Source organism: Maylandia zebra, linkage group LG7 (assembly GCF_041146795.1).
Source record: "Maylandia zebra isolate NMK-2024a linkage group LG7, Mzebra_GT3a, whole genome shotgun sequence".
Taxonomy (NCBI): Eukaryota; Metazoa; Chordata; class Actinopteri; order Cichliformes; family Cichlidae; genus Maylandia; species Maylandia zebra.
The window spans coordinates 37,578,470-37,604,595 of record NC_135173.1 but is presented as its reverse complement, the minus strand read 5'-3'; the positions used below and the strand labels follow the sequence as shown (position 1 = coordinate 37,604,595).

The 26,126-nt window shown below is 40.9% G+C and overlaps 1 protein-coding gene across 2 annotated transcripts in view; it reads right to left on the bottom strand.

Moving 5' to 3' along the window:
- Positions 1-311: 311 nt before the first annotated feature.
- The window catches only part of lrrtm4l1 (leucine rich repeat transmembrane neuronal 4 like 1), a 65,716-nt gene continuing 39,901 nt past the window's right edge, over positions 312-26,126 (bottom strand). Inside the window, exon 3 of one of the 2 annotated variants that reach the window (XM_024803002.2) lies at positions 312-2,117. In XM_024803002.2, coding sequence (XP_024658770.1) covers positions 2,052-2,117 — 66 coding nt within the window. In that variant the 3' untranslated portion in view covers positions 312-2,051. The remainder of the gene's footprint in view (positions 2,118-26,126) is intronic. The other variant, XR_013099477.1, reaches the window with a different exon arrangement.

The window sequence follows — 26,126 nt, the reverse complement described above, 5'->3', positions numbered from 1 at the left end:
GACCTCTGAGCTGACAGCCTGACATGTTCCAAGCGCAGCAAATGTGGAGCAAATTCACTAAGCAGGGCCCCCACATTACACAGGAAGCATAATTAGAGGCATGGTGAGGCCTGCAGCATCACCTTGAACAGAATGGTCAAACAGAGATCAATGTTCTGCTCTCTAAATTAATGAGGCTAATGTTGGTGTGACAGCATCGACACTCGGGATCTGTGGGGAATCAGACAGATTTCACCATTTGTGAATGGAGACATGAAACAAGTACAAGCTTATTAAATTCCAGTGCATGCCAAAGAAAATGCCTCAAACACATAGCTAGAACCCAAGAAAAATGATTAATGAATATTTTAATTGGACCAATTCATATTGCTCACCAATAAAGTCATTATTTTCTTTATAAAACATACTGTCGAAAGTGAATAAAGAATACAGCTGCTTACTAAATATCAACAAATTCAAGGGAGGAGGGACAGAAATTTACAATAGAAAATTATCATTTTCCGCCGTAGAAAGGTTATGTCGAGAGGTCCAAAACAAACAATCCAAAACTCGGTGTGTCAAACTCAAAACGAATGAAACACAAGCACACGCAGGAACTACACACAGCAACATCTGCACTCTCCTTTGAGGAGAGAGGTGGGCTGATTATCTTAAGGAAAGTGAAGCATGTATTAAACAAAAGTCATACAATGTAAAGCAGTGCTCAGAGTCATCTTCCTTATGAAGACTGTAATTGTAAGATTTTTTTTTTCCACAAAGACATACACATTATACACATGAGAAAAGCCGATTCAGTAATGGAGCACTGCTGTACGTCAGGGGTGTTGAGGCTAGCTTAAGATTTTTTTGGGGGGAGGGGGGGTTATTTCATTTAAAAGAACCATTCCTGGATCTGTTATGGCTCTTATTTGGGAGAGCCAAAAGCCAAGAAGTATCCATTTGGCTCTTTGGTATTTGTCATTGAAAACTGCAGAAACACATATATATATTTATATATATAAAGTACAACGTTAACGACATTATAATTTCAGAAAATCACATTTTATCCTTGATAGGACTTTTTTTTTTCTTTTATCCCCTCATTTGCGTTTGATTGCCCTTGCTGTCCTCCAAATCGTACAAGACAGTCAAAGTTTGATTGCAGTTTATGACAACTTAAAAAAATAATTTCAAAAAAGCAAATAAGCAAACATCTTCACCAAATGTTATTGGCTGGGGGATAGTTTGCCTTCTTCAGGCAATTTTCCACAAGCTCCAAATGGAGATTCCAGCTGCTTACTTAATTTCCACCAGACGTCAGACTTCCTCTTTACTGGCAGGTGCTTAAAAACTCAGTGACTCGTTCCATAAATTTTCTGCTCCAGTGAGGCACATTTACATCATAGCCTTTGAATAGTCTTTCTTAAAAAAAAAAAAAAAAAAAGTAAAAAAAGTGAAAAATGACAGAACGATGCTTCATATGGAAACAAAATATGCAAGCCCACTTTAAATTATACACAGATTAGTTAACAGATTAGTTAACTAATTAGTTAACAGATCACCATTACTTGTTCAGTGCATTTTCATTGACGACTCATTGCTCGGTTTACACTTTTTAAAGCATCTTGAATTTGTACAGTGCCTCGTTGTCCTCATGGAGACAATAAGCTGTTAATATCTATACAATAAGCTTGGTTGTTGTTCATAATCATCCAGTTAGTTTTCATGAGTTTTCATCAAAAGGTCTACTGTGCAACATACAGTAAGATTGTATGTTCACAATCATCAGTGTCAGTATCTGTGTAGTGATGAAGCGATGTGATGGAACGGAGCAAAGCCAATGACCAAAGACCACAGGCCAAAAAAAGACATTAGAAAATTTTAAGAAAAAAAAAAAAGACAGTAGTGTCTCCTTGTGTTGGTCCGTGGTTGCCTTTGTTAGCATGGAATGCCATTGTAAGTGTGTCCTTAAATGTGAACTATGGGAGTAGGATCCTGGTGGGTTCTCTGCATGTCTCTCTCCTTGCGTCTCTGTGGTTTGCTGCATCATCCGAAAGCAGTCCGTTTGAGGGTTAATGGATGGTAGGCAAATCTCCCAACCAGGCACCGGGTAGGGGGCGTGGACATGTATACTCATTCTGCAAGAACAGAAAAAAAAATACAATGAAGACCATTTAACAGTTGGCCTGCACCAGTTACAGAGGTGGTGGTTACAATGTAAAGTTAATTACAGTGCCCAGTGATTTGATAACAGTACAATGGGGCTGTGACAGTGCCAGCAAAGCAAATTAGGGTAAGCAATTAAGCAGATGATGAAATCCCATAAGCTTAGATAACTTGGAAGGCTGAGGTGGAGTGACTTCCCAAATGTCTCACAAAGATTAAAAGGCAGCTCAGCACAAGTATTCTTTTTGAAAATGTTAATTAAAGCTGAAATTAAAATATTAAATTTTTCACTTTAGTCGGTAACTGTTTACTACTCTTTGATGATTAACATACAACTGGATTAATTATTATAACAATTTTAATGAATTATTATGGTTATTGAAAGAGGAGCATTTTCCCCCGTTATTTTCCCAGACTCTTGTTTTTAGAACAACGTGTTCCTGAAAAAAAAATATAGAGTAACTTTTGCATTATACATATCCATCCATCCCTCATCTGTGTGTTTGGACTGTGGGAGGAAGTAGCTGGAGAGAAGATGTAAATGCCACACGGAAAGACCCCAGACATGATTAAAACGCAGGACTATCTTATTGTGGGGCAACAGTGCTAACCACTACACCACCATGCTCTGAGTATCTTGATGCATGCTCAATCATCCAGGTAAGAAAATCACAAAAGGTTAATTCCTGATCCTCTGGACATAGTGTTTTCAGTGGGAGAAATGTTTTATGGACGAACCTTATTATAAGGTTCATCGACGAACATTGCCATTGTTCGTTAGTCGTGCTAGTTTTAGTCATTATGTAAATGTACTGTTTATAAGGCTGGAGAAACTTGCAGTCAGCTGAGAGTGAAGACGTCACTTGGATGAGTGGCGAAGCGTTTCGTCCACTGAAAAAGTCCAGATGAACAGAGTCAACTTTTTGGTCATGCTCTCAGCAGTTGTCTTTCTATCCATGTTAATTCTCTGATAGACCTGGTGACCTGTGCAGAGTGCACCCTGGGGGATAAGTGCATGGTCACACCTAAATACAGGGATAATAAAAGGCTCATTTCTATCACACAGCACATTGGATACACTAGAAAAAGTAAATTAGAAATCATCACAGGTGAATAATTTGGAACAGTTTAAATGTCAGTGCTTTCCCACAGGTCAAGTCAACCTTGTTGAGATGCTGCAAATAAGTAAGAATTTTGTTTGACATTTTACTCTAACCTGCTATGAACTGATCTCCACACGGAAAAAAAAGGCAAAGGCACACTCAGCCTCCTTATCCAATTTTGCCTCTGAGCATTTTTTTTCTCAGACCCTTTACAACTTAACCTTTAAAAGAGCCTATTTGTGACTTGGCTACAGGTAAATCCACATTGCATTAATAAGAAAAAAAAATGCTCAGAGTTTTGACAGGCTAAGCAATTTCTAAAGCTTTCTGAATCTGCTCAAAATTATTCCAGCTCAACTTTTTGCTGCTCAAGCTGAGATTGTTGTCAGTGTGAAGCAGATCTCTGTAACAAAGGGCTCAGACGAGTATGCCCCGAGCAGAACTTTGATTTAAACGTTATCAAACAGGCTGACAAGTCTTCACTCCACTCTTTATCTACCTCTCAGGTGGATGTGAAAGAAGTGGAGACAGCTGCACAAATTGTCATACCTTAGACAATTTCAACACAGCACAAAAACAGAAACAACTTGCAGCAAAACCTCAGACTGTGCATCTCTGAACACATGTGTAGCAACACAGAGACAATAAAGTGCACAACTCTCTGCAGACACACGCCTAAATGGAAGGAAATAATCCTATCAGGTACTGTGCCATCAGATCACCCACTCAGTAATTTCTGCCGTTAATCAGTATTGCAGACTTAATTTATCACATTGCAAACAGTATGCAGAATATGAGTGTCATTTGTTCATCTTGTAAAACATAATCAAATCCTGGCACGGTGTACAAGTTACTTTATACAGATTTATAAAAAAATACAATTATATATGCATAAACAAGCACTGAATTTCAGCCATCAGTCAGCAAGATATATGGAAAGGTCTTGAATAGATCTTCATAAATATGCATGTAACAGATGTGCCTGCAATCCTGGTAGATTCACAAATGCACTCAGTTGATATCCTCCCATGCATCCAATTGGCACATATCATTTTTAAGTTGCTTTAGTGTGCCTATAGTTGCTGCTGTGGCTACAAGCCACTTTGACACTTACAGTAACTCTATCCAAAGTCTGTTGTTGCAGATGCCTTCTCTGTTCTGCACCCGGGGCTGTTATTGCTTTTGCTGCTGCTCTCCTGCTCTGTGCATTGATGGGCAAAGAGGTCCCCTAACAACACATCACAACCAAATATAAATTGATGCAGAACTGTAGTGGTCCTGATTACAGTTTGCACAGTCTGTACTTTGCATTCCAGAAACAACTTGGAACATTACAGAATGTGGTCAGAATGGCTGTAATTTTAATCTGTATTCAAGAGCTATTCTTCACATAACTTGCTGAGTGATGGCAGAAGTGAGGACTGATGATAAAAGCCCACAATTTCCACATGTTAATTAATGAGCTTTATGTTGTTGTCTTGCATTTGTGCACTGCAATTATGCAAAATATCCTCTTTTTAGCACAGTGCAGACTTTCCTTCACGGCTACTGACATCTGAGCTGAGCTATTGCAAAACTCATTACGGTCCTTCAAGATGATTTTCTTGAATTGCTTGGGCAAATGAGTGCTATTGTAATAAACACTTAAGCTTATACCTCTTCAAACACTTCCAGTGCAAACAGCCATTAAATGGTCAGTGGCTTCTAAAGCTATACGTTTTATATCCTCACATGCTGGATGTCTAAGAATATCTTTGTTTCCAGACTCCATCATTCAAATCACTTCTACTGGTGAAAAAAGAAAAGATCATTAACGTCCTTCACAGCAACAGTGAAGGTTGTCCTATCCCCCCCCTCAAAAAAACAAAAAACAAACAAACAAACAAAAAAACAGTGAAGGTTGCCGTTACACAGCAATGAAGAAGTTTTGTCACCAGTCATCAGAAAAACGGACTTCACTTAAGCAGTTAAGTATTTTCTTATTGTAGAAAAATGACATTTTTTCTCTCCTGTTGCTTTCCCACCATTGTTTAGCAGGACAACTGGAGAGCAATGCTGACCTTTTTTTTTTTTTTTAAAAACCATAGCAAAATGTATTTGCAAGGGCATTTGACTTCTTCACCTGCTTGTTAAAACCTCTGCAGGAACTACTGGTATATTCAATGAAGCAACACATACGCTGGTGTGCTTTCTTTTTTCTAGTAGCTTTCCCGGAGTTTAAAACAGGTGGGAAAAAGCTCAATAAATTCTATATTCAGGGGTCCCTGCCTCCCACCACTGAAAAATTGCAATATGTGGTAGAAGTGTAGCTGCTGTTTACTTACAACTGAAAATCACAGAGAACCTATTTCACTGTGCCACACACACACACACACACACACACACACACACACACACACACACACACACACACACACACAAAATCTCCCCCACATTGCAGCCCTTTCCAGGCATCTGAACTGACAAACTTAATGTCCACAGTAAAGCCAGTAGGCGATAAGATAGTCCAAAAGAGAATCCAAAAATTTGAGGAAGATTTCTTTCTTTTTTTTTTTTTTTTTTATCCAAATGACACGTCTACTTTGTCATTTTAGATCTCTTGCCAACCCATAACCATCCACCCTCTTGGATGCTTGTGCAGTCCTGCTAGTTGTTCAGAAAAGAAGACATAAGAAGCTGGCGTTGATCCTGGTGGTTTCAAAATGGACAGTTCCCCCTGAATACACAGACAGAGATGGCTTGGCTTTTGTAGCACCAACCTCATCAGTCCCCCTATACAGATTTACTGGGGACAGAAGTGATGTGTAGGGTTCAGCCTCTCAAGGAGTAACATTGTGAATAGGCCTGGCACAGAAATCTAGGGCCGTCTGCTGTAGTGGCATTACTTAGGGCGATTATGGCTCAAGAGTTGACAGTTCGTCTTGTACTCGGAAAGTTGCAGGTTTGACAGTCTCGGCCGTTGTGTCCTTGGGCAAGACACTTCACCCGTTGCCTACTGGTGGTGGTCAGAGGGCCCGGTGGCGCTAGTGTCCGGCAGCCTCGCCTCTGTCAGTGCGCCCCAGGGCGGCTGTGGCTACAATGTAGCTTGCCATCACCAGTGTGTGAATGGGTGGGTGGATAGGTGGGTGAATGGGTGGGTGGATGACTGAATGTAGTGTAAAGCGCTTTGGGGTCCATAGTGACTAAGTAAAACGCTATAAAAGTGCAGGCCCTTACTTTGAAACACAAAGCATGTCCCCAAAAGTAGTACTGTATGAAGGCTCATGATTTATTCATAGTGAATCAAGTCCCACATTCCAACTCATGTACTAAACAGTTGTGGCTGATATTGTTGATAAGTATCCCCAGTACTCTACTCTACTCTAATCTTTTACTGTCACTCTCGATAACAGTGAAATTAATTTTCAGATGAAGCCTGCTTGTACAAGAGTATTCCATAGTCAATGTAAGTATGACTTAATAATTTCTTGAAAAAGTATGCATACAACCAGGGCCCATAAATGTGAGCCCTTTGCTTGTAAGCTTTCTTTTTTGAGTAAAATAAGTATTGCACTACTCTACACAGCTATGAATAAATTCAAGATAGCAAGAAGGTTTCTGGGTTTCAATCTGCTGGCTGGGGCTTTCTGGTGTAGAGTTTGTATGTTTCCCCTAAGCCTGGATGGGTTCTCTCTGGATATTCTGATTTCCAACCGCAGTCTAAAGATATGTATACAAGGTTAAGAGTTGATTCTTAATTGGTCATAGGTGTGAATGTGGTTGTCTCTATGTATTAGCCCTGTGATGGACTAGCAACCTGTCCACAGCATACCCTGCTTCTCAACCAATGACAACTGGGCTAGGCGCCAGCCCCACTGTATGCCTAAATTGCATTAGTGGTTAAGAGTTTCTATGGCCTTCTGTATTTGATTAGCAGTGGGAAATTAGTTGTTCCAAAAATGACCAAGTTGTTAAAGTGTGTACAGATGTATTTATTCAACGTTTGATAAACAGTTCTTATTTATCTCTATGTATTTATTTTTGTGTTTTGTACTTTCTGATCTTGGCACAAAAATCAAATCCATGGTGAAAGTCATGTTTCATTTCATCTGACATTGTAAGATTTGAAAATAAAGGTTAATTATATTTGAGCCTGCTGGTTTTGAATGATCAGTTATATTTAATTTCAGTATATAATTTTAACAGTCTAAAATACGTGTGGATGAATATTAGATTCAGATAGAATGCAATGCTAAAATCTTGACACTAATTTAACAGACTGAAAAGACTTCAAAAACAGCACAAAGGGGATGCTATAATAAACCGCAGAACATTTTTGTAGTTTTTTTAGGCTACAAATACATCCAATCTAGTTCTAAAATCATAATTTGACAACTACTAGGCCTACAGTTTTAATAGTATTCAAACCTTTAATCAAGTTTTTTGAAGGCAATATGAGTTTCCAAGGGTTGTTTTATGATTTTCATCATGGACTGACAGGTGTTTTAATCCAACCTTTGAGCAAGCTTTCTACACGCTGTGAAGTGCTTTCATATTAGGCTTGCTTCTGTCTTTAGTCTCTGTTCACTGACATGCGATTGCTTTTTTCAGCATTTGGACCTCAGTGTCAGAAGAAAGCCAGTACAATAATTTCATTTTAGAGACCTAGCGAATCCAAAGTTTCCAGTCTAGTTCCAAAATCCTCTCTCTCTTAACTTTCACACCGACCCACTGCATAACCCCCATCTCTGTGGGTTTGTGACTGCCGATTTCAGAATTCCTATATCATATCTTGCGCGCACACACACACACACACACACACACACACACACCTGTAAAACCTATATTCTTGATCACTAGTTAGGATTTATAATTGACACTTTATGTTGTGAGGGAATGTACTGGCTGTGAGTGCTGTGAGAGTGATTTGTGTTGTGTATATTGGCTGTATGGTTGCTGGTGTTTTTGTTACTCATTCTTGCAGAATATTATCTGAAACCATGCTCTGTAAACAAAGTGCTGCCAAATGACTTCATTATTTGGCTATTTGATTTGTGTTAGAATCATAGTTGCAAAATCATATGGGTGCAGGATGAAAAGAGGATGGGTTTCCATTAAAGTTAAAGTTAATTCTGAAAAAAATTCCAGATAATCAACAAAAGAAAATGTGACTTAAAATGCATTTCTTTGAAAATATCAGTCCTCTGTAATATGCTATTTATATTCTCTCTATATATGCTCTGTGGTGGGCAGATGTCAGTTTCTATTTCACAAAAGTATTCTATTAAATGTTTTGGAATTAAAGTCCACTCAAACATAGTCATACAATTGAATGACAAGCAGCTTCACAACCACTTATATTGCCACCTATTATCTTGGGACAAATTAAGCGGATAAATGATCCCGAGTTGATTCCAGGCATTTGGAATCAGAAGCTGCCAATTTGTATTTGGTAGCTGTTCACTGGAACTCTCTGTGAAGAGCTGTATAGTGATGAAATACAAGCGAAGGAGGACATCTTTAGACCAAAAGACAAAGAGATATAAAAACTGTAGGAGTAGAAAAACAATCTGGTGCAAAGAAGGGAAAAAATGGAATGAACTTGCCAGCTGGTTAACACCCAAAGGCCTGGAAGATCATTAAAGAAAACTAAAGTGAATGATCACAGAATCCTTTGGCAAAGTCGCTGTCAAAATCTGCAATTGATAGATGCTCTCATGTATGAAGTCCAGAGAATTTAAGGTTATTCCAAGTGGGGGGGGGGGGGGGGGGGAACCCCGGACAAAAACCTATATATTTCAAATTAGGTTGGTTTGTATAATTGGATAATCTGAGAATGTGGGACTATGTACATAAATGGAAATAATTCCTAAACAGTTAACACAGTACTTTTGTTAAAGCACTTTAATTGATCCTAAAGTTCTGCATTTAAATCATGCCTTGATTGTTTACCACAGAATTTGGCTGTGGTATAAAAATAAAAATGTATAAAAATGTATAAAAAGTGTATTAAAATGACCTGAAAGAGCCAAAAACAAAACAAAACAAAAAAACCCCAGACAAAATCTATTCTATCCACTCATGTACCCTAATTAAGGTGGGCTTATTCATTCCATCTTTTTCTCACCCTCGTTCTCTTCTCGTGCATCTGAGGTCTGAAGCAGCCAGAGCTGCACCTAGGCAGCTGCCCAAACCACAGCTGTTCTGATTTTGACACACAGCGCATTCTGTGTGTCAAAATCAGAACAGGATAGTGCTCAGTTAACCTCCCCACAGCCCTGTCTCTAACAACCTTTCTGGTTGGAAATCCAGCTTTGCAGTGTCGCTCAGAAGACACACAGCCGCTGCTGCCTGTTTTTTTTTTTTTTTTTTTTTACAACTGATTGTTCTTTTTCACAATGGAATGTCTAATATTTTAAAAATATTCATTTATGCAATCAAATTTAGAATATACAGTGGGGCAAAAAAGTATTTAGTCAGCCACCGATTGTGCAAGTTCCCCCACCTAAAATGATGACAGAGGTCAGTAATTTGCACCAGAGGAACACTTCAACTGTGAGAGACAGAATGTGAAAAAAAACAATCCATGAATCCACATGGTAGGATTTGTAAAGAATTTATTCGTAAATCAGGGTGGAAAAAAAGTATTTGGTCAATAAAAAAAATACAACTCAATACTTTGTAACATAACCTTTGTTGGCAATAACAGAGGTCAAACGTTTACTATAGGTCTTTACCAGGTTTGCACACACAGTAGCTGGTATTTTGGCCCATTCCTCCATGCAGATCTTCTCGAGAGCAGTGATGTTTTGGGGCTGTCGCCGAGCAACACGGACTTTCAACTCCCGCCACAGATTTTCTATGGGGTTGAGGTCTGGAGACTGGCTAGGCCACTCCATGACTTTCAAATGCTTCTTACGGAGCCACTCCTTTGTTGCCCGGGCGGTGTGTTTTGGATCATTGTCATGTTGGAAGACCCAGCCTCGTTTCATCTTCAAAGTTCTCACTGATGGAAGGAGGTTTTGGCTCAAAATCTCACGATACATGGCCCCATTCATTCTGTCCTTAACACGGATCAGTCGTCCTGTCCCCTTGGCAGAAAAACAGCCCCATAGCATGATGTTTCCACCCCCATGCTTCACAGTAGGTATGGTGTTCTTGGGATGCAACTCAGTATTCTTCTTCCTCCAAACACGACGAGTTGAGTTTATACCAAAAAGTTCTACTTTGGTTTCATCTGACCACATGACATTCTCCCAATCCTCTGCTGTATCATCCATGTGCTCTCTGGCAAACTTCAGACGGGCCTGGACATGCACTGGCTTCAGCAGCGGAACACGTCTGGCACTGCGGGATTTGATTCCCTGCCGTTGTAGTGTGTTACTGATGGTGACCTTTGTTACTTTGGTCCCAGCTCTCTGCAGGTCATTCACCAGGTCCCCCCGTGTGGTTCTGGGATCTTTGCTCACCGTTCTCATGATCATTGTGACCCCACGGGATGAGATCTTGCGTGGAGCCCCAGATCGAGGGAGATTATCAGTGGTCTTGTATGTCTTCCATTTTCTGATGATTGCTCCCACAGTTGATTTTTTCACACCAAGCTGCTTGCCTATTGTAGATTCACTCTTCCCAGTCTGGTGCAGGTCTACAATACTTTTCCTGGTGTCCTTCGAAAGCTCTTTGGTCTTGGCCATGGTGGAGTTTGGAGTCTGACTGTTTGAGGCTGTGGACAGGTGTCTTTTATACAGATGATGAGTTCAAACAGGTGCCATTCATACAGGTAACGAGTGGGGGACAGAAAAGCTTCTTACAGAAGACGTTACAGGTCTGTGAGAGCCAGAGATTTTCCTTGTTTGAGGTGACCAAATACTTATTTTCCATGAATAAATTCTTTACAAATCCTACCATGTGAATTCATGGATTTTTTTTTCACATTCTGTCTCTCACAGTTGAAGTGTACCTCTGGTGCAAATTACTGACCTCTGTCATCATTTTAAGTGGGGGAACTTGCACAATCGGTGGCTGACTAAATACTTTTTTGCCCCACTGTATGCTGACAGACTGCACTGTGCTTCTATTAGTCAAAGCCCGTCCAATCAGGCTTTTTTATTTACAGTCTATAATTATATAGAATTTGATGCAGTTGACAATATTGTCCTATTTGTCTTAAAGGGCTTTTTCTGTTAGGGTAAGGAAGTTTTCCTTTAACTCTTCTCTGACCTTTGGGGTTCTGCAAGGCTCAATCCGAGACCAGTTATTATTCTCTTTTTAGATCCTTGCTTTAGCCAGCATCTCAATCTTTTTTTTTTTTTTTGGCATTTCTTATCATTTTTATGCAAAAGACATTTAGCTGCATATGTCTTAAGCCTCACCAGCTGGATATGCTGTCCAACCTAGTTCTCTTTTTATCCCAGATAACTGACTGGCTCTCCAACAATGACCTTGTTTTAAATTCCAATAAGACTGAGGTCATGATTATGGCTCCTCCTGAAAAGCTTTTAAGAATGAGTGCAGTGATTGCTTCCTTTTGTTCATCTGCGAACTCCAGTGTTCGCAATCTCAGTGAAATATTTGATCACATTCCTCTCTTTCTCTCACTTAGGGGACACTCATTTGGGAGCTATAGTCTGTTCCCCTGAATTGGAGGAAATTGTTCATGCATTTGTGTCATTGCATCTAGATTACTGTAATATCCTATTTACCATATTAGATAAATCATCTCTTTCCCACCTCTAAGCGATACAAAATGTTACAGCCACGCTCATTACATAATCTAGCAAACAAGTTGACATTACCCTAATTTTATACTTTCTATATTGGCTTCCAGGTATTTTGAGAATTAATTTTAAAATTCTCATACTTTCAGTGGTGGGAATGAGAATCAGCACCTCCAAATCTGAGGCCATGGTCCTCAGCCAGAAAAGGGTGGAGTGTCCACTCCGGGTCAGGGACGAGACCCTGCCCCAAGTGGAGGAGTTTAAGTATCTCGGGGTCTTGTTCACGAGTGATGGGAGAAGGGAGCCGGAGATCGACAGATGGATTGGCGCAGCGGCTGCAGTGATGCGGCCGCTGTACCGGTCTGTTGTGGTGAAAAGAGAGCTGAGTGTAAAAGCAAAGCTCTCAATTTACCGGTCAATCTACGTCCCTACCCTCACCTATGGTCACGAGCTGTGGGTAGTGACCAAAAGAACGAGATCGTGAATACAGGCGGCGGAAATAGGTTTCCTCCAAAGGGTGGCTGGCCCCTCCCTTAGAGATAGGGTGAGAAGTTCGGCCATTCGGGAGGGCCTCAGAGTAGAGCAGCTGCTCCTCCACATCGAAAGGAACCAGTTGAGGTGGTTTGGGCATCTGACAAGGATGCCCCCTGGGCGAGGTTTTCCGGGCATGTCCCACCAGGAGGAGGCCCCAGGGCAGACTCAGGACACGCTGGAGAGATCATATCTCTCAGCTGGCCTGGGAACGCCTTGGTGTTCCCCCGGATAAGCTGGAGGAGGTGGCTGGGGAGAGGGAGCTCTGGGCTTCTCTGCTTGGGCTGCTGCCCCCGTGATCTGGCCCCGGATAAGCGGAAGAAAATGGATGGATCATACTTTCATACAGAGCATTAAATCGACTAGCTCCAGACTATTTATCTAATCCTAACCCTAACCTACTTCTTATTAAACACACCATTGACACCATGGTGTGTGACCATTGATTAACAACCACTGACCAAAACCCACTGATCAATGGCCGTGAGTACCATTCACAGAGAGTTGGGGAATGGCTGCAATCACAGCATTGTAAGATGGCAAAAGATGTACCATTAGGCCCCCTCCTTGATTCAGAGATGGTCTTTCCCTTTTCACGTAAATGGCTTCCTTGACTCCGCACTCAAACCAACGTTCCTCCCTGTCCAAGATGTGTACATCCTCATCATTGGAAGAGTGTCCACTGGCCTGTAGGTGTAAATAGACTGCAGAGTCCTGGCCTGATGAGGTAGCTCTTCTGTGTTGTGCCAGGAGGATTGCCAGGATTTATACATCGGGAAAACCAAACAACCTTTGGCGAAGCGGATGGCACAACACAGAAAAGCTACCTCATCAGGCCAGGACTCTGCAGTCTATGTACATCTACATTGGACACATTGGACAATCGGACCATCTCTCCCTGTTCCTCACACCTCGGTATTCACCACTCATCCAACGTGTGAAACCTGGTGTGAGGACAATTAAAGTGTGGCCAGAGGGGACAGACGCAGTGCTCCAGGACAGATTTAAAAACACAGACTGGAATATGTTCACCCACACAGACCTGGACCAGTACGCCTCATCTGTACTGGATTACATCTCCAAAACCACAGACAGTGTCACCACCCAGAAACGGATCACCATGTACCCCAACCAGAAGCCTTGGATGAACCGGGATGTTCATCTCCTCCTGAAGGCCCGCAACACTGCCTTTAGGTCAGGAGATGCACACGCCTACAGTACAGCCAGGGCTAATCTAAAGAAGGGCATCAAAAAAGCCAAACACCATTACAAAAAGAAGGTAGAAGAACACTTCTCCAACTCCAACCCCCGACACATGTGGCAAGGACTCCAGACCATCACAGACTACAGGACCACCAAACCCTCCCCCGCATCCTCTGATGTCTCCTTCCTCAACGAGCTCAACAACTTTTATGCTCGTTTTGAGCGAGGGAACCCCACAACCACAACCAAAGCAGACATGACGCCAGACCACCAACCTATGACTCTCTCCCCCACCGATGTAGGAGCGGTGCTGAGCAGGATCAATGTCCACAAGGCTGCAGGCCCTGATGGCATCCCCGGGCGTGTTCTCAGAGCGTGTTCTGGGGAGCTTGCAGGAGTGCTCACAGACATATTCAATCTGTCCTTGGCCCACGCTGTGGTACCGGCCTGCTTCAAATCCACCTCCATCGTCCCGATACCCAAAAACTCCAACCCATCAAGCCTCAATGACTACCGCCCAGTAGCACTCACCCCCATCATCACTAAGTGCTTAGAGCGACTGGTCCTAGCACACTTCAAATCCTGTCTCCCCCCCACCCTGGACCCCCACCAATTTGCATACCGCCGGAACAGGAGCACAGAGGATGCAGTCTCCATCGCAATGCACTCTGTCCTCTCACACCTGGACAACAACAACACCTACGCCAGAATGCTGTTTATAGACTTCAGTTCAGCATTCAATACAATCCACCCCTCACAACTCATCAGGAAACTGACAGACCTGGGTATCAGTTCCCTCATCTGCAAATGGTTACTGGACTTCCTGACCAACCGCCCCCAACATGTCCGGCTGGATAACCGCTGCTCATCTACCATCACAATGAACACCGGTGTACCACAAGGCTGTGTGATGAGCCCTTTCCTCTACTCCCTCTTCACCCACGACTGCAGACCTGCTGATGGTTCCAACACCATCATTAAGTTTGCAGATGACACCACGGTGATTGGCCTCATCAGTGACAACGATGAGGCCGCCTACAGGGAGGAGGTGGATCGTCTGGCTGAGTGGTGCGACAGAAACAACCTGCTGCTTAACACCGAGAAGACCAAGGAGCTCATCGTGGACTACAGGAGGAATGCTGACCCACATCCACCCATCCACATTAAGGGGACGGCTGTGGAGCGTGTGAGCAGCTTCAAGTTCCTGGGAGTCCACATCTCCGAGGATCTCACCTGGACGACCAACTGCTCCAAGCTGGTCAAGAAGGCTCACCAGCGCCTCTTCTTCTTGAGGACTCTGAGGAAGAACCACCTGTCCTCAGACATCCTGGTGAACTTCTATCGCTGCACCATCGAGAGCATCCTGACCAACTGTATAACAGTCTGGTACGGGAACTGCTCTGCCTCGGACCGGAAGGCGTTGCAGAGGGTCGTGAAAACTGCCCAGCGCATCGCCGGAGCACCACTTCCTGCCATAAAAGACATCTACAGGAAGCGGTGTCTGAAAAGGGCTGGGAAAATCATCAAAGACCCCAGTCACCCATCACATGGACTCTTCACCCTCCTGCCCTCTGGGAGGCGCCACAGGAGCCTCCGGACTAAGACCACCAGGTACCGGAACAGCTTCTTCCCCACAGCTGTCAGACTCCTGAACTCTGCCTCCTGACATCTGACCCACGTTAAACTCATGGACTGAACATACACACACCCACAATGGACAACTGTACCCTCAAACACAATAATAACATGGACTGAACCACCACTCACAACCACTAGCACTTTATATAGCCTCTGTAGAAACTATCTACACCCTCACTTATCTTAACTGCACTACTGTATAGCTCTGTGTAAATAATCATTCTGTACATTCGATAATCTTTAATCCTACAACTGTTTACAACTTGCATAGTTCCCATTTCTGTATAGCTGTATATCCCAGATTCTGTAAAGTTATTTATTTCATATTCTGTATAGTTTTTCATATTTATATCCTGTTCATATCCTGTACATAGCTTGTACTCACTACAGCCTGTACATACTTATAGTTATAGAATATTCACAACATACTTCATACCGTGTACATTATAACATACCATAATAGACCCATTTCTGTAATATACTCACATATCTATATTATTGCTAATATATATTGTAATATATCTATATCACTAAAGCACTTCTGGATGGATGCAAACTGCATTTCGTTGCCCTGTACCTGTGCATGTGCAATGACAATAAAGTTGAATTCTATTCTATTCTATCTACACCGGTCAATGGTTGTTGATCAATGGTCATGAGAATTTCCATAATTAACATTAAGGAACTGACCTCCCAGCCCATTGTTCTTTCAGTGGGCTGGTTTCAGTCATTATGCAAATGTCTGTTTATAAGATTGGGGAAACCTGCAGTCAGCTGAGACTGAAGAAGTCACTTGGATGAGTGACGAAACGTTTCTCCCACAAAACGCTACGTCCAGATGAACAGAATCAACTTTTGCAGAGATACATTCGACTCTGTGGACTCGTTCAAAACTTTAACCAGGCCTTCTTTTTTAAATCCTTTTTGTTTTTTTAAATATGGTTTTGTATTCCTACTAAAGTGTAATTCTATTAGCTTTCATGTTTTATTGTGGTTACTCCTAACATTTGCTTATTTTATTGTAAGGCACTTTATGTCCGTGAAAAATATTCTATAAATAAACTGTACTGAGTTACTTATAAATGAGTAAATAAATAAATAAATAAATAAATAAATAAATAAATAAATAAATAAATAGTGTTTGTGTGTGGATGAAGTATGCGAGAAAAAGAATTTAAATCCATGTATTTTTACTGAAAAACAAAGAAAAGTACAAGTAATTTTAATGAAACTCTGAAAACAGCGTGGCAAACTCACACAACTTTCTCTGCTTGTATATAATTACATAGAAAAAACCTACTAAAAAAAACACCATCATTAAAAGCTTCATAATTATAAATGTTTCTCTTATGCTACATAGGCATACCAGTGAACAAATGAGCACTTTTAAGACTAAGTCCTGGTCTTTTCAAGAACACAGGTTACATGTCCAGAGCTGAACCTACTTTCATCCACCCCCCGCTAAAGCGGTTATGTTTTTAATTAGGATACTAATTAGCATTGTGCAAACATGATGTAATTAGTTTGCTCTCAGTTAGGACAGCTGGAAGTAACACAGACATATGCCTGCCACACTCAAAAGGATCACAAGCTTCTTGCTCCACTCAGAGCACCAATTACCCTGTTCTAATTCTCCGCCCTGTTTGTGTGAAGTTGCACGTTCCCTCAAAGTCCCTCAAAGGCAGGCAGACAATATGAACTTCACAGAATGTGCCAATTGTGAAATATAAAGTTAATGAGACAAAGGATATAGTTTAATTTTAAGTTATAAGTTTATGTATGAAAATAGCCACTCTTGTGTGTTCATGTACATGAATGGAACACCTCTAACCATCAACAAGGCAGGAAAATTAAAGCACCACAACCAGGCATATTTTTACTCAAAGAAAAACAAAGAACAAAACACAATAACAATTAAACAGGGGAGCTCTTTCTGGGGAGCTAATGCCCATACAGTGGGGCAAAAAAATATTTAGTCATCCACCGATTGTGCAAGTTCCCCCACTTAAAATGATGACAGAGGTCAGTAATTTGCACCAGAGGTACACTTCAACTGTGAGAAACAGAATGTGAAAAAAAAAAAATCCATGAATTCACATGATAGGATTTGTAAAGAATTTATTCGTAAATTAGGGTGGAAAATAAGTATTTGGTCACCTCAAACAAGGAAAATCTCTGGCTCTCACAGACCTGTAACGTCTTCTGGAAGAAGCTTTTCTGTCCCCCACTCGTTACCTGTATGAATGGCACCTGTTTGAACTCATCATCTGTATAAAAGACACCTGTCCACAGCCTCAAACAGTCAGACTCCAAACTCCGCCATGGCCAAGACCAAAGAGCTTTCGAAGGACACCAGGAAAAGTATTGTAGACCTGCACCAGACTGGGAAGAGTGAATCTACAATAGGCAAGCAGCTTGGTGTGAAAAAATCAACTGTGGGAGCAATCATCAGAAAATGGAAGACAAACAAGACCACTGATAATCTCCCACAATCTGGGGCTCCACGCAAGATCTCATCCCGTGGGGTCAAAATGATCATGAGAACGGTGAGCAAAGATCCCAGAACCACACGGGGGGACCTGGTGAATGACCTGCAGAGAGCTGGGACCAAAGTAACAAAGGTCACCATCAGTAACACACTACAACGGCAGGGAATCAAATCCCGCAGTGCCAGACGTGTTCCGCTGCTGAAGCCAGTGCATGTCCAGGCCCGTCTGAAGTTTGCCAGAGAGCACATGGATGATACAGCAGAGGATTGGGAGAATGTCATGTGGTCAGATGAAACCAAAGTAGAACTTTTTGGTATAAACTCAACTCGTCGTGTTTGGAGGAAGAAGAATACTGAGTTGCATCCCAAGAACACCATACCTACTGTGAAGCATGGGGGTGGAAACATCATGCTGTGGGGCTGTTTTTCTGCCAAGGGGACAGGACGACTGATCCGTGTTAAGGACAGAATGAATGGGGCCATGTATCGTGAGATTTTGAGCCAAAACCTCCTTCCATCAGTGAGAACTTTGAAGATGAAACGAGGCTGGGTCTTCCAACATGACAATGATCCAAAACACACCGCCCGGGCAACAAAGGAGTGGCTCCGTAAGAAGCATTTGAAAGTCATGGAGTGGCCTAGCCAGTCTCCAGACCTCAACCCCATAGAAAATCTGTGGCGGGAGTTGAAAGTCCGTGTTGCTCGGCGACAGCCCCAAAACATCACTGCTCTCGAGAAGATCTGCATGGAGGAATGGGCCAAAATACCAGCTACTGTGTGTGCAAACCTGGTAAAGACCTATAGTAAACGTTTGACCTCTGTTATTGCCAACAAAGGTTATGTTACAAAGTATTGAGTTGTATTTTTTTTATTGACCAAATACTTATTTTCCACCCTGATTTACGAATAAATTCTTTACAAATCCTACCATGTGAATTCATGGATTTTTTTTTCACATTCTGTCTCTCACAGTTGAAGTGTACCTCTGGTGCAAATTACTGACCTCTGTCATCATTTTAAGTGGGGGAACTTGCACAATCGGTGGCTGACTAAATACTTTTTTGCCCCACTGTATAAGCTCTTGATCTCTACAGCATGAATACTTACAAAAAGCCCTCAGTCTGACTTTCTTTCTGGAACAAAAACAAATACTCAATCCTCTTATTCTTTAGGAACCAATCGTATTTCTTGGTTAATAATTTGCAACACTTATTCTGCATGAACATGACAATATAAAAGCCACTGTGAACAAAGATATCTGTAGATGGTTTGAAGTAATTAGGGTGTCTGTGAAGGTTCTCAGTCATCCAAGTAAGCGTAGTCTAAGGAGCTTGGAAAGAAAAGCGTCTGGACTTCTTTAAGTTGCTTGAAGACGTTCCACCTCTCATCCGAGAAGCTTCTTCAGTTCTAGGGTCAAATGGTGGAGAGTCCCAGATTTAAGCTCTGTGGGAGTAACCCACAGAGGGACAATGGACCCCCTAATGATCTTCTACCTAATGACATGAGCCAAGGTGTGAAAATGGGTGTAGGTCACAATCAGCCAAGGTTTCGGGTGAACTCATTGTGAAACCTAGCCCCACCCAATAATGTGATTTCTGACCTCAGGAAATCACATGATAGGGTGGGTTAGTCCCACAGAGCTTAAGTCTGGGACTCTCCACCATTTGACCCTATAACTGAAGAAGTTTCTTGAATGAGAGTTGAAACGTCTTCAAGCAACTTAAGCTTGAAGCTTTTCTTTCCAAGCTCCTTAGACAAGTAATTAGGATGCTCTCTTTATATAACAGTGTTCAGTAGAAATAAAAGGTATAAGGTAAAATAATAGACTCTCCACCAATGACTTGAAATTCATCCATTAAGGACCTCTAATTTAGTTTTTAGCAAGGTCTGTCAAATGTGACTTGTTGCTCACAGTGCTACATAGAAATATTGGGATCTGGGCAACTACACATACTGTATATAAAGCAAAAACAGAGTTTGTACAAATGTAAAAGAACAAACAAACAGCAACTTTGAAGTACATATTTTGAAATAACCTTGTAATTTCTTTAAGCACCAAGTAGTTCTTGGACAATATTCAAAGAAACTGTCTGCCTTTTGTTCCATTCTGTGTCTAGATGATTCCACACTGCTTCAATAATGTCGAGATCCAGGAAAGAAATTCATGCCTGATCGCATTCCATTCTATATTTATTTTTCTATTCAGGTATGCTATATTGTATTGGCAATATGTTTGCAAGCTGAGAAATGAAGCTTCTGCCAGTCAGATGCTTTCCAGATGGCACTGTATTGTGGGTCAAAATCTGATCGTATTGTTCTGCGTTCTGTCTTCAAGAACGCAGAACAGTGGTATTGTGACAAGATTCACAATACCACTGGAAATACAGCGCATACAATATTTATTTTATTTTGTTAACACAAGGCTGCCGACATTCACTGTTGTACACCTCATCCATACATGTTTACAGTGACTTGAAATGTATAAATGTAAAATTTGGATTCATGACTCCATAGGAGTCGTTGCCATTGACTGTCAGTCCAGTTCTTCTGGACAGAAAATTCATTCCTTAAGAATGACTTCTTGACAGCTGCCATGATACCATTTCTGATTAGGCTTCAGCAAACTGTAGATGGGCCAACAGATGCAACTGATGTCAGTTCTTTATTGCACTTTTTCTATTCCTTAAGGACGTGACTTACAGATACTGATCATCTGCTGTAAATAGTTTAAGCCTGCCACCGCTTCTTTTATCCTCCACTTGTCCACGGGACTCCCACAGCACCATGGCATGATAGGACAAATTTTTTACTACTAGATTTTTGGGAATCAACCTTGTTGGGGTAGAAATACAATTTTATGCCTGTAGAACTTTGTTATCATAGGCATTTTTCAAAATTCAGCTCAAGAAATGGGAACCAATGGTGTGTTTTTGTGACAAACTGCCAGTATCAAAATATCTAAAGATAAAATATAAAAACTATTCTTTGCCAAGTTTTCTGTCATTCGTAGACACAACATTGGTTCATCTGTTGAGTTAGGTAACCTTGCTTACAGTATGTCTGAATGATCCATAAGTCAGCGTTTAGTGGCTTAACAAACAAAGAAAAACATGTCTCTGAAAATGGTCAAGCACAAGGATGGGACGCAGAAAGGGTAAAAAACAAACAAACAACCAAACAAAAAAAACAAAAAAAAACAAACAAACAGCCAATATCCAAGGAAAAGCTTTGAAAGACCTTTAGAAAGTCAGGAGAACTGTTCTCCTGAAACAAGGTGTGGCTCAACATTTTTGCATAGTACTGCACAGTAAAGATATCCACTTTGAAGTAGGCCAGTACAACCAGAAGTAAAAGTAAACTGTTCTTATGTCATGTGAAGTTGAAAAAAAACAAACAAACAATATTCTATTTGTACAAATTAAGGGAGGCATTTAATCCATGGTCTATATGTAGAGCTCAACGATTTCCCTGAGCACATCCGATTCAGTGATTTGTGGCTGGGAGCAAAGTGAGCACACCCCTAATGAAATATCTCAATGTGTATGCATATTTATTTAAGTGTATGCACATGCATGTTTATCTCTGCTTGAATGTTATGATTTATGATAGCTGTGATTCAGGCAGGTGATGGATGACCGCATTAGAAGCAGCAGTTTTTTTCCCTTCAGGTCTTTCTCTGTATATATTATGTAGCACGCAATAAATCTGACTTCACATATCTCAAACAATAATACATAAATAAATAAGGCAAGTAATAATTTTTGACCTTGTTAGGTTACATGCATCATTTCAGCAATCATACTCAAAAAGGAATGTTCTGCTAGTGTAATGAAGGACGTGGCCACAGTGTCATACATTATTTGTGTTATTTCACTGCAGGACTTAAAACAGAAAATCTTCTCACATCTCAGCATTTGAGTCTCATATCCAAATGTTGGATACCACCAATATTATTTCCTGTGCCTTAAAATGCTGCTCACATTAGGTAACACAAAAGGGCCAGCTAGGAAAGTGTGACGAGGTTAGACTGCAAGATTTGACTAATTTTGAAGTACGTTTCATCACACAAAGCTTCAGTGATTATCTGCTTTGAATCATGAATATACTTAAACTAGAAGAATAAAGAACAGTGTTGCATCACAGACAACAGGATTTTCAGAGGGTCTTTCACTCTATTGCATGCACAGACTCACCTCACTCCCCTTTTCTCTACCTTCCGTTGTCAGAACACATATGGTTACTTTCTCTGTCTCCTTGTCACACTTGTTAACGTTCGTCCTTCATCTGTGAATGTAAAGCCTCAGCAGTTTCAACAACACTTCTCCTGCAGCTGTCTGTTAAACCTGCCAAACACTAATGCAAATGCTAACAAATTGAAAACTTAATGACAGAATTGCTTGTCTTTTTATTTCATCATAGAGGCATGTGATAAAATAGAACCCCTTTTCAAATAAATTCAAATTTACTGATTTAGAGTTTAAAAATACATTTGTCTCATTCCAGGGTAAATCCAATGTGTTTCTGCTGGACTGATGTGCGCTGATGATACTGCAGTAGCATATCGGTTCACAATCATTGATCAAATGGCCTACTTGGGAGTGGCAAGGTACTATGTTACACAGCTAACTACTACTTACTAAATTTCAGCAAAACCTTGGAGCTGGTTATAGAAAGCACAGCTGGATGCTCTTGAAACTGCTTAGTTCAGAACCATAAAACTACCCTACCACAAGATCTACTACTCTCCACTCCACCTCATCGTGCAGAACCAAAACTAATGTGATTACAAAGAATCCTCTACATGACAACGGTGACATATGCCAACTTCTGGCAAACAACTATGTAGCAACAACTGCAAAATGGTGACAAAAGAATTTAAAAAACAAAAACTAAACATTAGAGATTTTTTTTGTTTTAGCTTTTGTGTATTCTTAACCTTATTAACTGCTGTCTTCACTGAGCCCACTGGATTGTTTATTGACTTGAATGTTTCCTCCATCTTTGAAAAGTGAATTTGTACTGTTTGATTTGAAATTGCAACATATACATAATACATTTGTACATATATGTTTTTTTATTATTATTTTAATTTGTAAGGAGCGAGCAAGAGGGAAATGGTCAGCAGAATCAAACCACAGCATGTGTCATCTCCTCAACCACGTGAGCTAAAGCAGCACGCAAATCATTTTTTAAACATCACACTATATGGTGATAAGCAATTTTTAAAACTTTTCTAAACAATAATGTATGTTAAATAACCTATAATCTGTATATTGGTAATGTATAATCAACACACTTACAAAAAGTACAATTTCTTATTTACAACAATCAAACCCCAGGGCTCTCCAAATTATAGTCAGGTGTATCGTCTTTGCTTCAATTATCCTTGAGATGTGTCAAGAACTAAATTAAAAGTTCCACTGTGGCTAATTAAATTCTTTAGAAAAGTACACAAGTGTGTATAAAAGGATGTGTGTCAAGAAAAATGAATAAAATGGCACAATGAATTTGTGAAACACACATTAGGGGAAGGGTTGAAATAAATTCAAAAGCTGAGTATTCATAGGAGTACCTAGAAACGACGTACTTCAGAGTAAAAACCAAGAGCTGTCACATTCACGCTAATAGAGTTTCAGAAATTCTCTGCAGAGACAAAATAACCTGACACAAGGACGACCATGTCAACAACTTGCCATCAATAAATACTTTATCATGAGTGCGAGCATTTAAAACAAATCTACACAGCAAAATCTCCAGTGTTAAATTACCACTGGAGAGTGTCTATATGGGTCCACACCTCTGAGTGTTAAATACAACTCTGTTGATTGTTAAATTAACACTTTTGACAGTGTTATATGTTTAAAAGTAACCTAGTCAGTTTTGAAGATTAACAATGGCTAACACTGAGCAGTGCTGATTTTCTAACACTGGAATATTTCTAACATTTTGAGTTATTTTCCAGTGTTAGAAAATCAGCACTGCTCAGTGTTAGCCATTGTTAATCTTCAAAACTGACTAGGTTACTTTTAAACATATAACACTGTCAAAAGTGTTAATTTAACAATCAACAGAGTTGTATTTAACACTCAGAGGTGTGGACCCATATAGACACTCTCCAGTGGTAATTTAACACTGGAGATTTTGCTGTGTATGAGCATAAGGAAAACCATTGAGTCAGAAACTGAAATATTTGGATGAAGCATGTGGCAGCATGATACTATGGGTGTGGATCTCACCCATAGGGACACAGTGAAAGCGGACAGTTTAATTTTAATTTGGCCACTAAATTGAGAAAAGTCTCGTTTTGTCCATAAGAGGCCCAACTAAAACCCAGAGGGAACATTTGAGACCTGGACGTTTCCAAGCACTTTGACAATATCAGTCCAGAAGAATGTCATAAACTGCACGATTTCAGGTGTGAAAAGCCTATGGAGACTTATTTAAAAAGAATGATGGCAGAAAAGGTTGACAAAGGGTCTTCAAGTACCAATTTAATCTCAAACAATTTGTAAACAAGAAATTTCAGGTTTTGTCTCAATTTCACTTTGAAATTGTGAGCTGTCAAGTGAAGATGTGTAAGGTGTATGAATTTAGTCATTTTAAAATTAAACACTAAAATGTGGGTAAGAAGTAAAATGATCTGGATATGTGATATGGTGTTATTTTTGTGCCACTATTCTGAGCACACATAAAATAAGTTTGCAGGTGCAAGTGTTGCATTTTGAGGAGAAATTTATTTTGAGCGAAGAAAAGCTAAATTTGAGTGAACAAAATTCATTGCTGCGTGCAAAAAATGTATTTCAGTGTTTGCTATTATCCGTGCACGCGAACACACACACACACACACACACACACACACACACACTAGCAGCCCCTCTCGCTCAGTTTTTGCATTTGCGCTTGCTCGCAATGTGTTGCTCGCGCTCTCAACATTTCTGCCTGTGCGCGCTCAACTCTTTCTGTACACCGTTATATTTGTGCCACAAAACCAGCCAAACTTCAAATAAACTTCAAATATCTGCTCGATTTATCAAGACATCACATATTTCCATAAGTGCTCTAATGTTTTCGGAGATGCCTGTTACCCACTGGCATCCTCACCCTGAAGTTTACACAGCACCGTTCTCGCATGAAAATATCTTAAAAAGTTTATTTTGTGAACCAGAAAGAGTGATATTTTAAACGCTGCCACTCTGTGTTCCTCCGCCACTGCCTCGTTTGAATTTTGGACGAAATGGATTCTGGGATACTGCATTTCGTCATTTCGAGCTGATTGGTGACGAAAAAAGTCCGATTTTTTTGCATCCAAGTCTGTGATTGGCTGGTTTTGTGGCACAAATATAACGGTGTGTACTAGGGCTGCCACAAACAATTATTTTGATAGTCGACTAGTCACCGATTATTTTTGCGATTAGTTGACTAATCAGATCATGCATCCATTGGACGTAAAACGTACAGCTTATTGCACCAGCATGCATCTGCTCTTATATAACTATCATTAGCTTACAGCTTTAAGTGTTTAAGGTATGTGCTAACTAAAAATAAAGACAAGATGATAGTTTATTAAATTTTAAATGAAATTTGCAGATTGTTTCGGTGAAGTTTAATAAACTCCTTGCTATCTAAAATATAACAGGACACCGGAGTATATTCTCGAGCATCTCACGCTTCTGATTATTGGACTCATCTCGGACGGGGATGAGTCTGCCTACAGGAGGGAGGTTGAACGTTTGGTGTCCTGGTGCAGCCACAACAACCTGGTGCTGAATGCCCAGAAGACAGTGGAGATTATTGTGGACTTCAGGAAGCACACAGCTCCACTCCCCCCCATCATCCTGACTGACACCCCCATCACCTCTGTGGACTCATTCCGCTTCCTGGGTACCACCATCACCCAGGACCTGAAGTGGGAGCCAACCATCACCTCCGTCATTAAGAAAGCCCAGCAGAGGATGTACTTCCTGAGGCAGCTGAAGAAATTCAACCTGCCAACACGGACGATGATGCAATTCTACACTGCAATCATCGAGTCCATCCTCACCTCCTCCATCACCGTGTGGTACGCTGGAGCCACTATCAGGGACAAACAGAGACTGCAGCGTGTTGTGCGCTCTGCTGAGAAGGTGATTGGCTGCAGACTCCCATCTTTGCAGGACCTGTACACCTCCAGGACATTGCGGCGTGCAGCTCGGATCTCAGCTGACCCTTCTCACCCTGGACACAGTCTGTTTGACCTGCTCCCCTCAGGCAGGAGGCTCCGGTCCATTCGCACCAGAACCTCTCGCCATAAGAACAGTTTCTTCCCCTCTGCTGTTGAACACA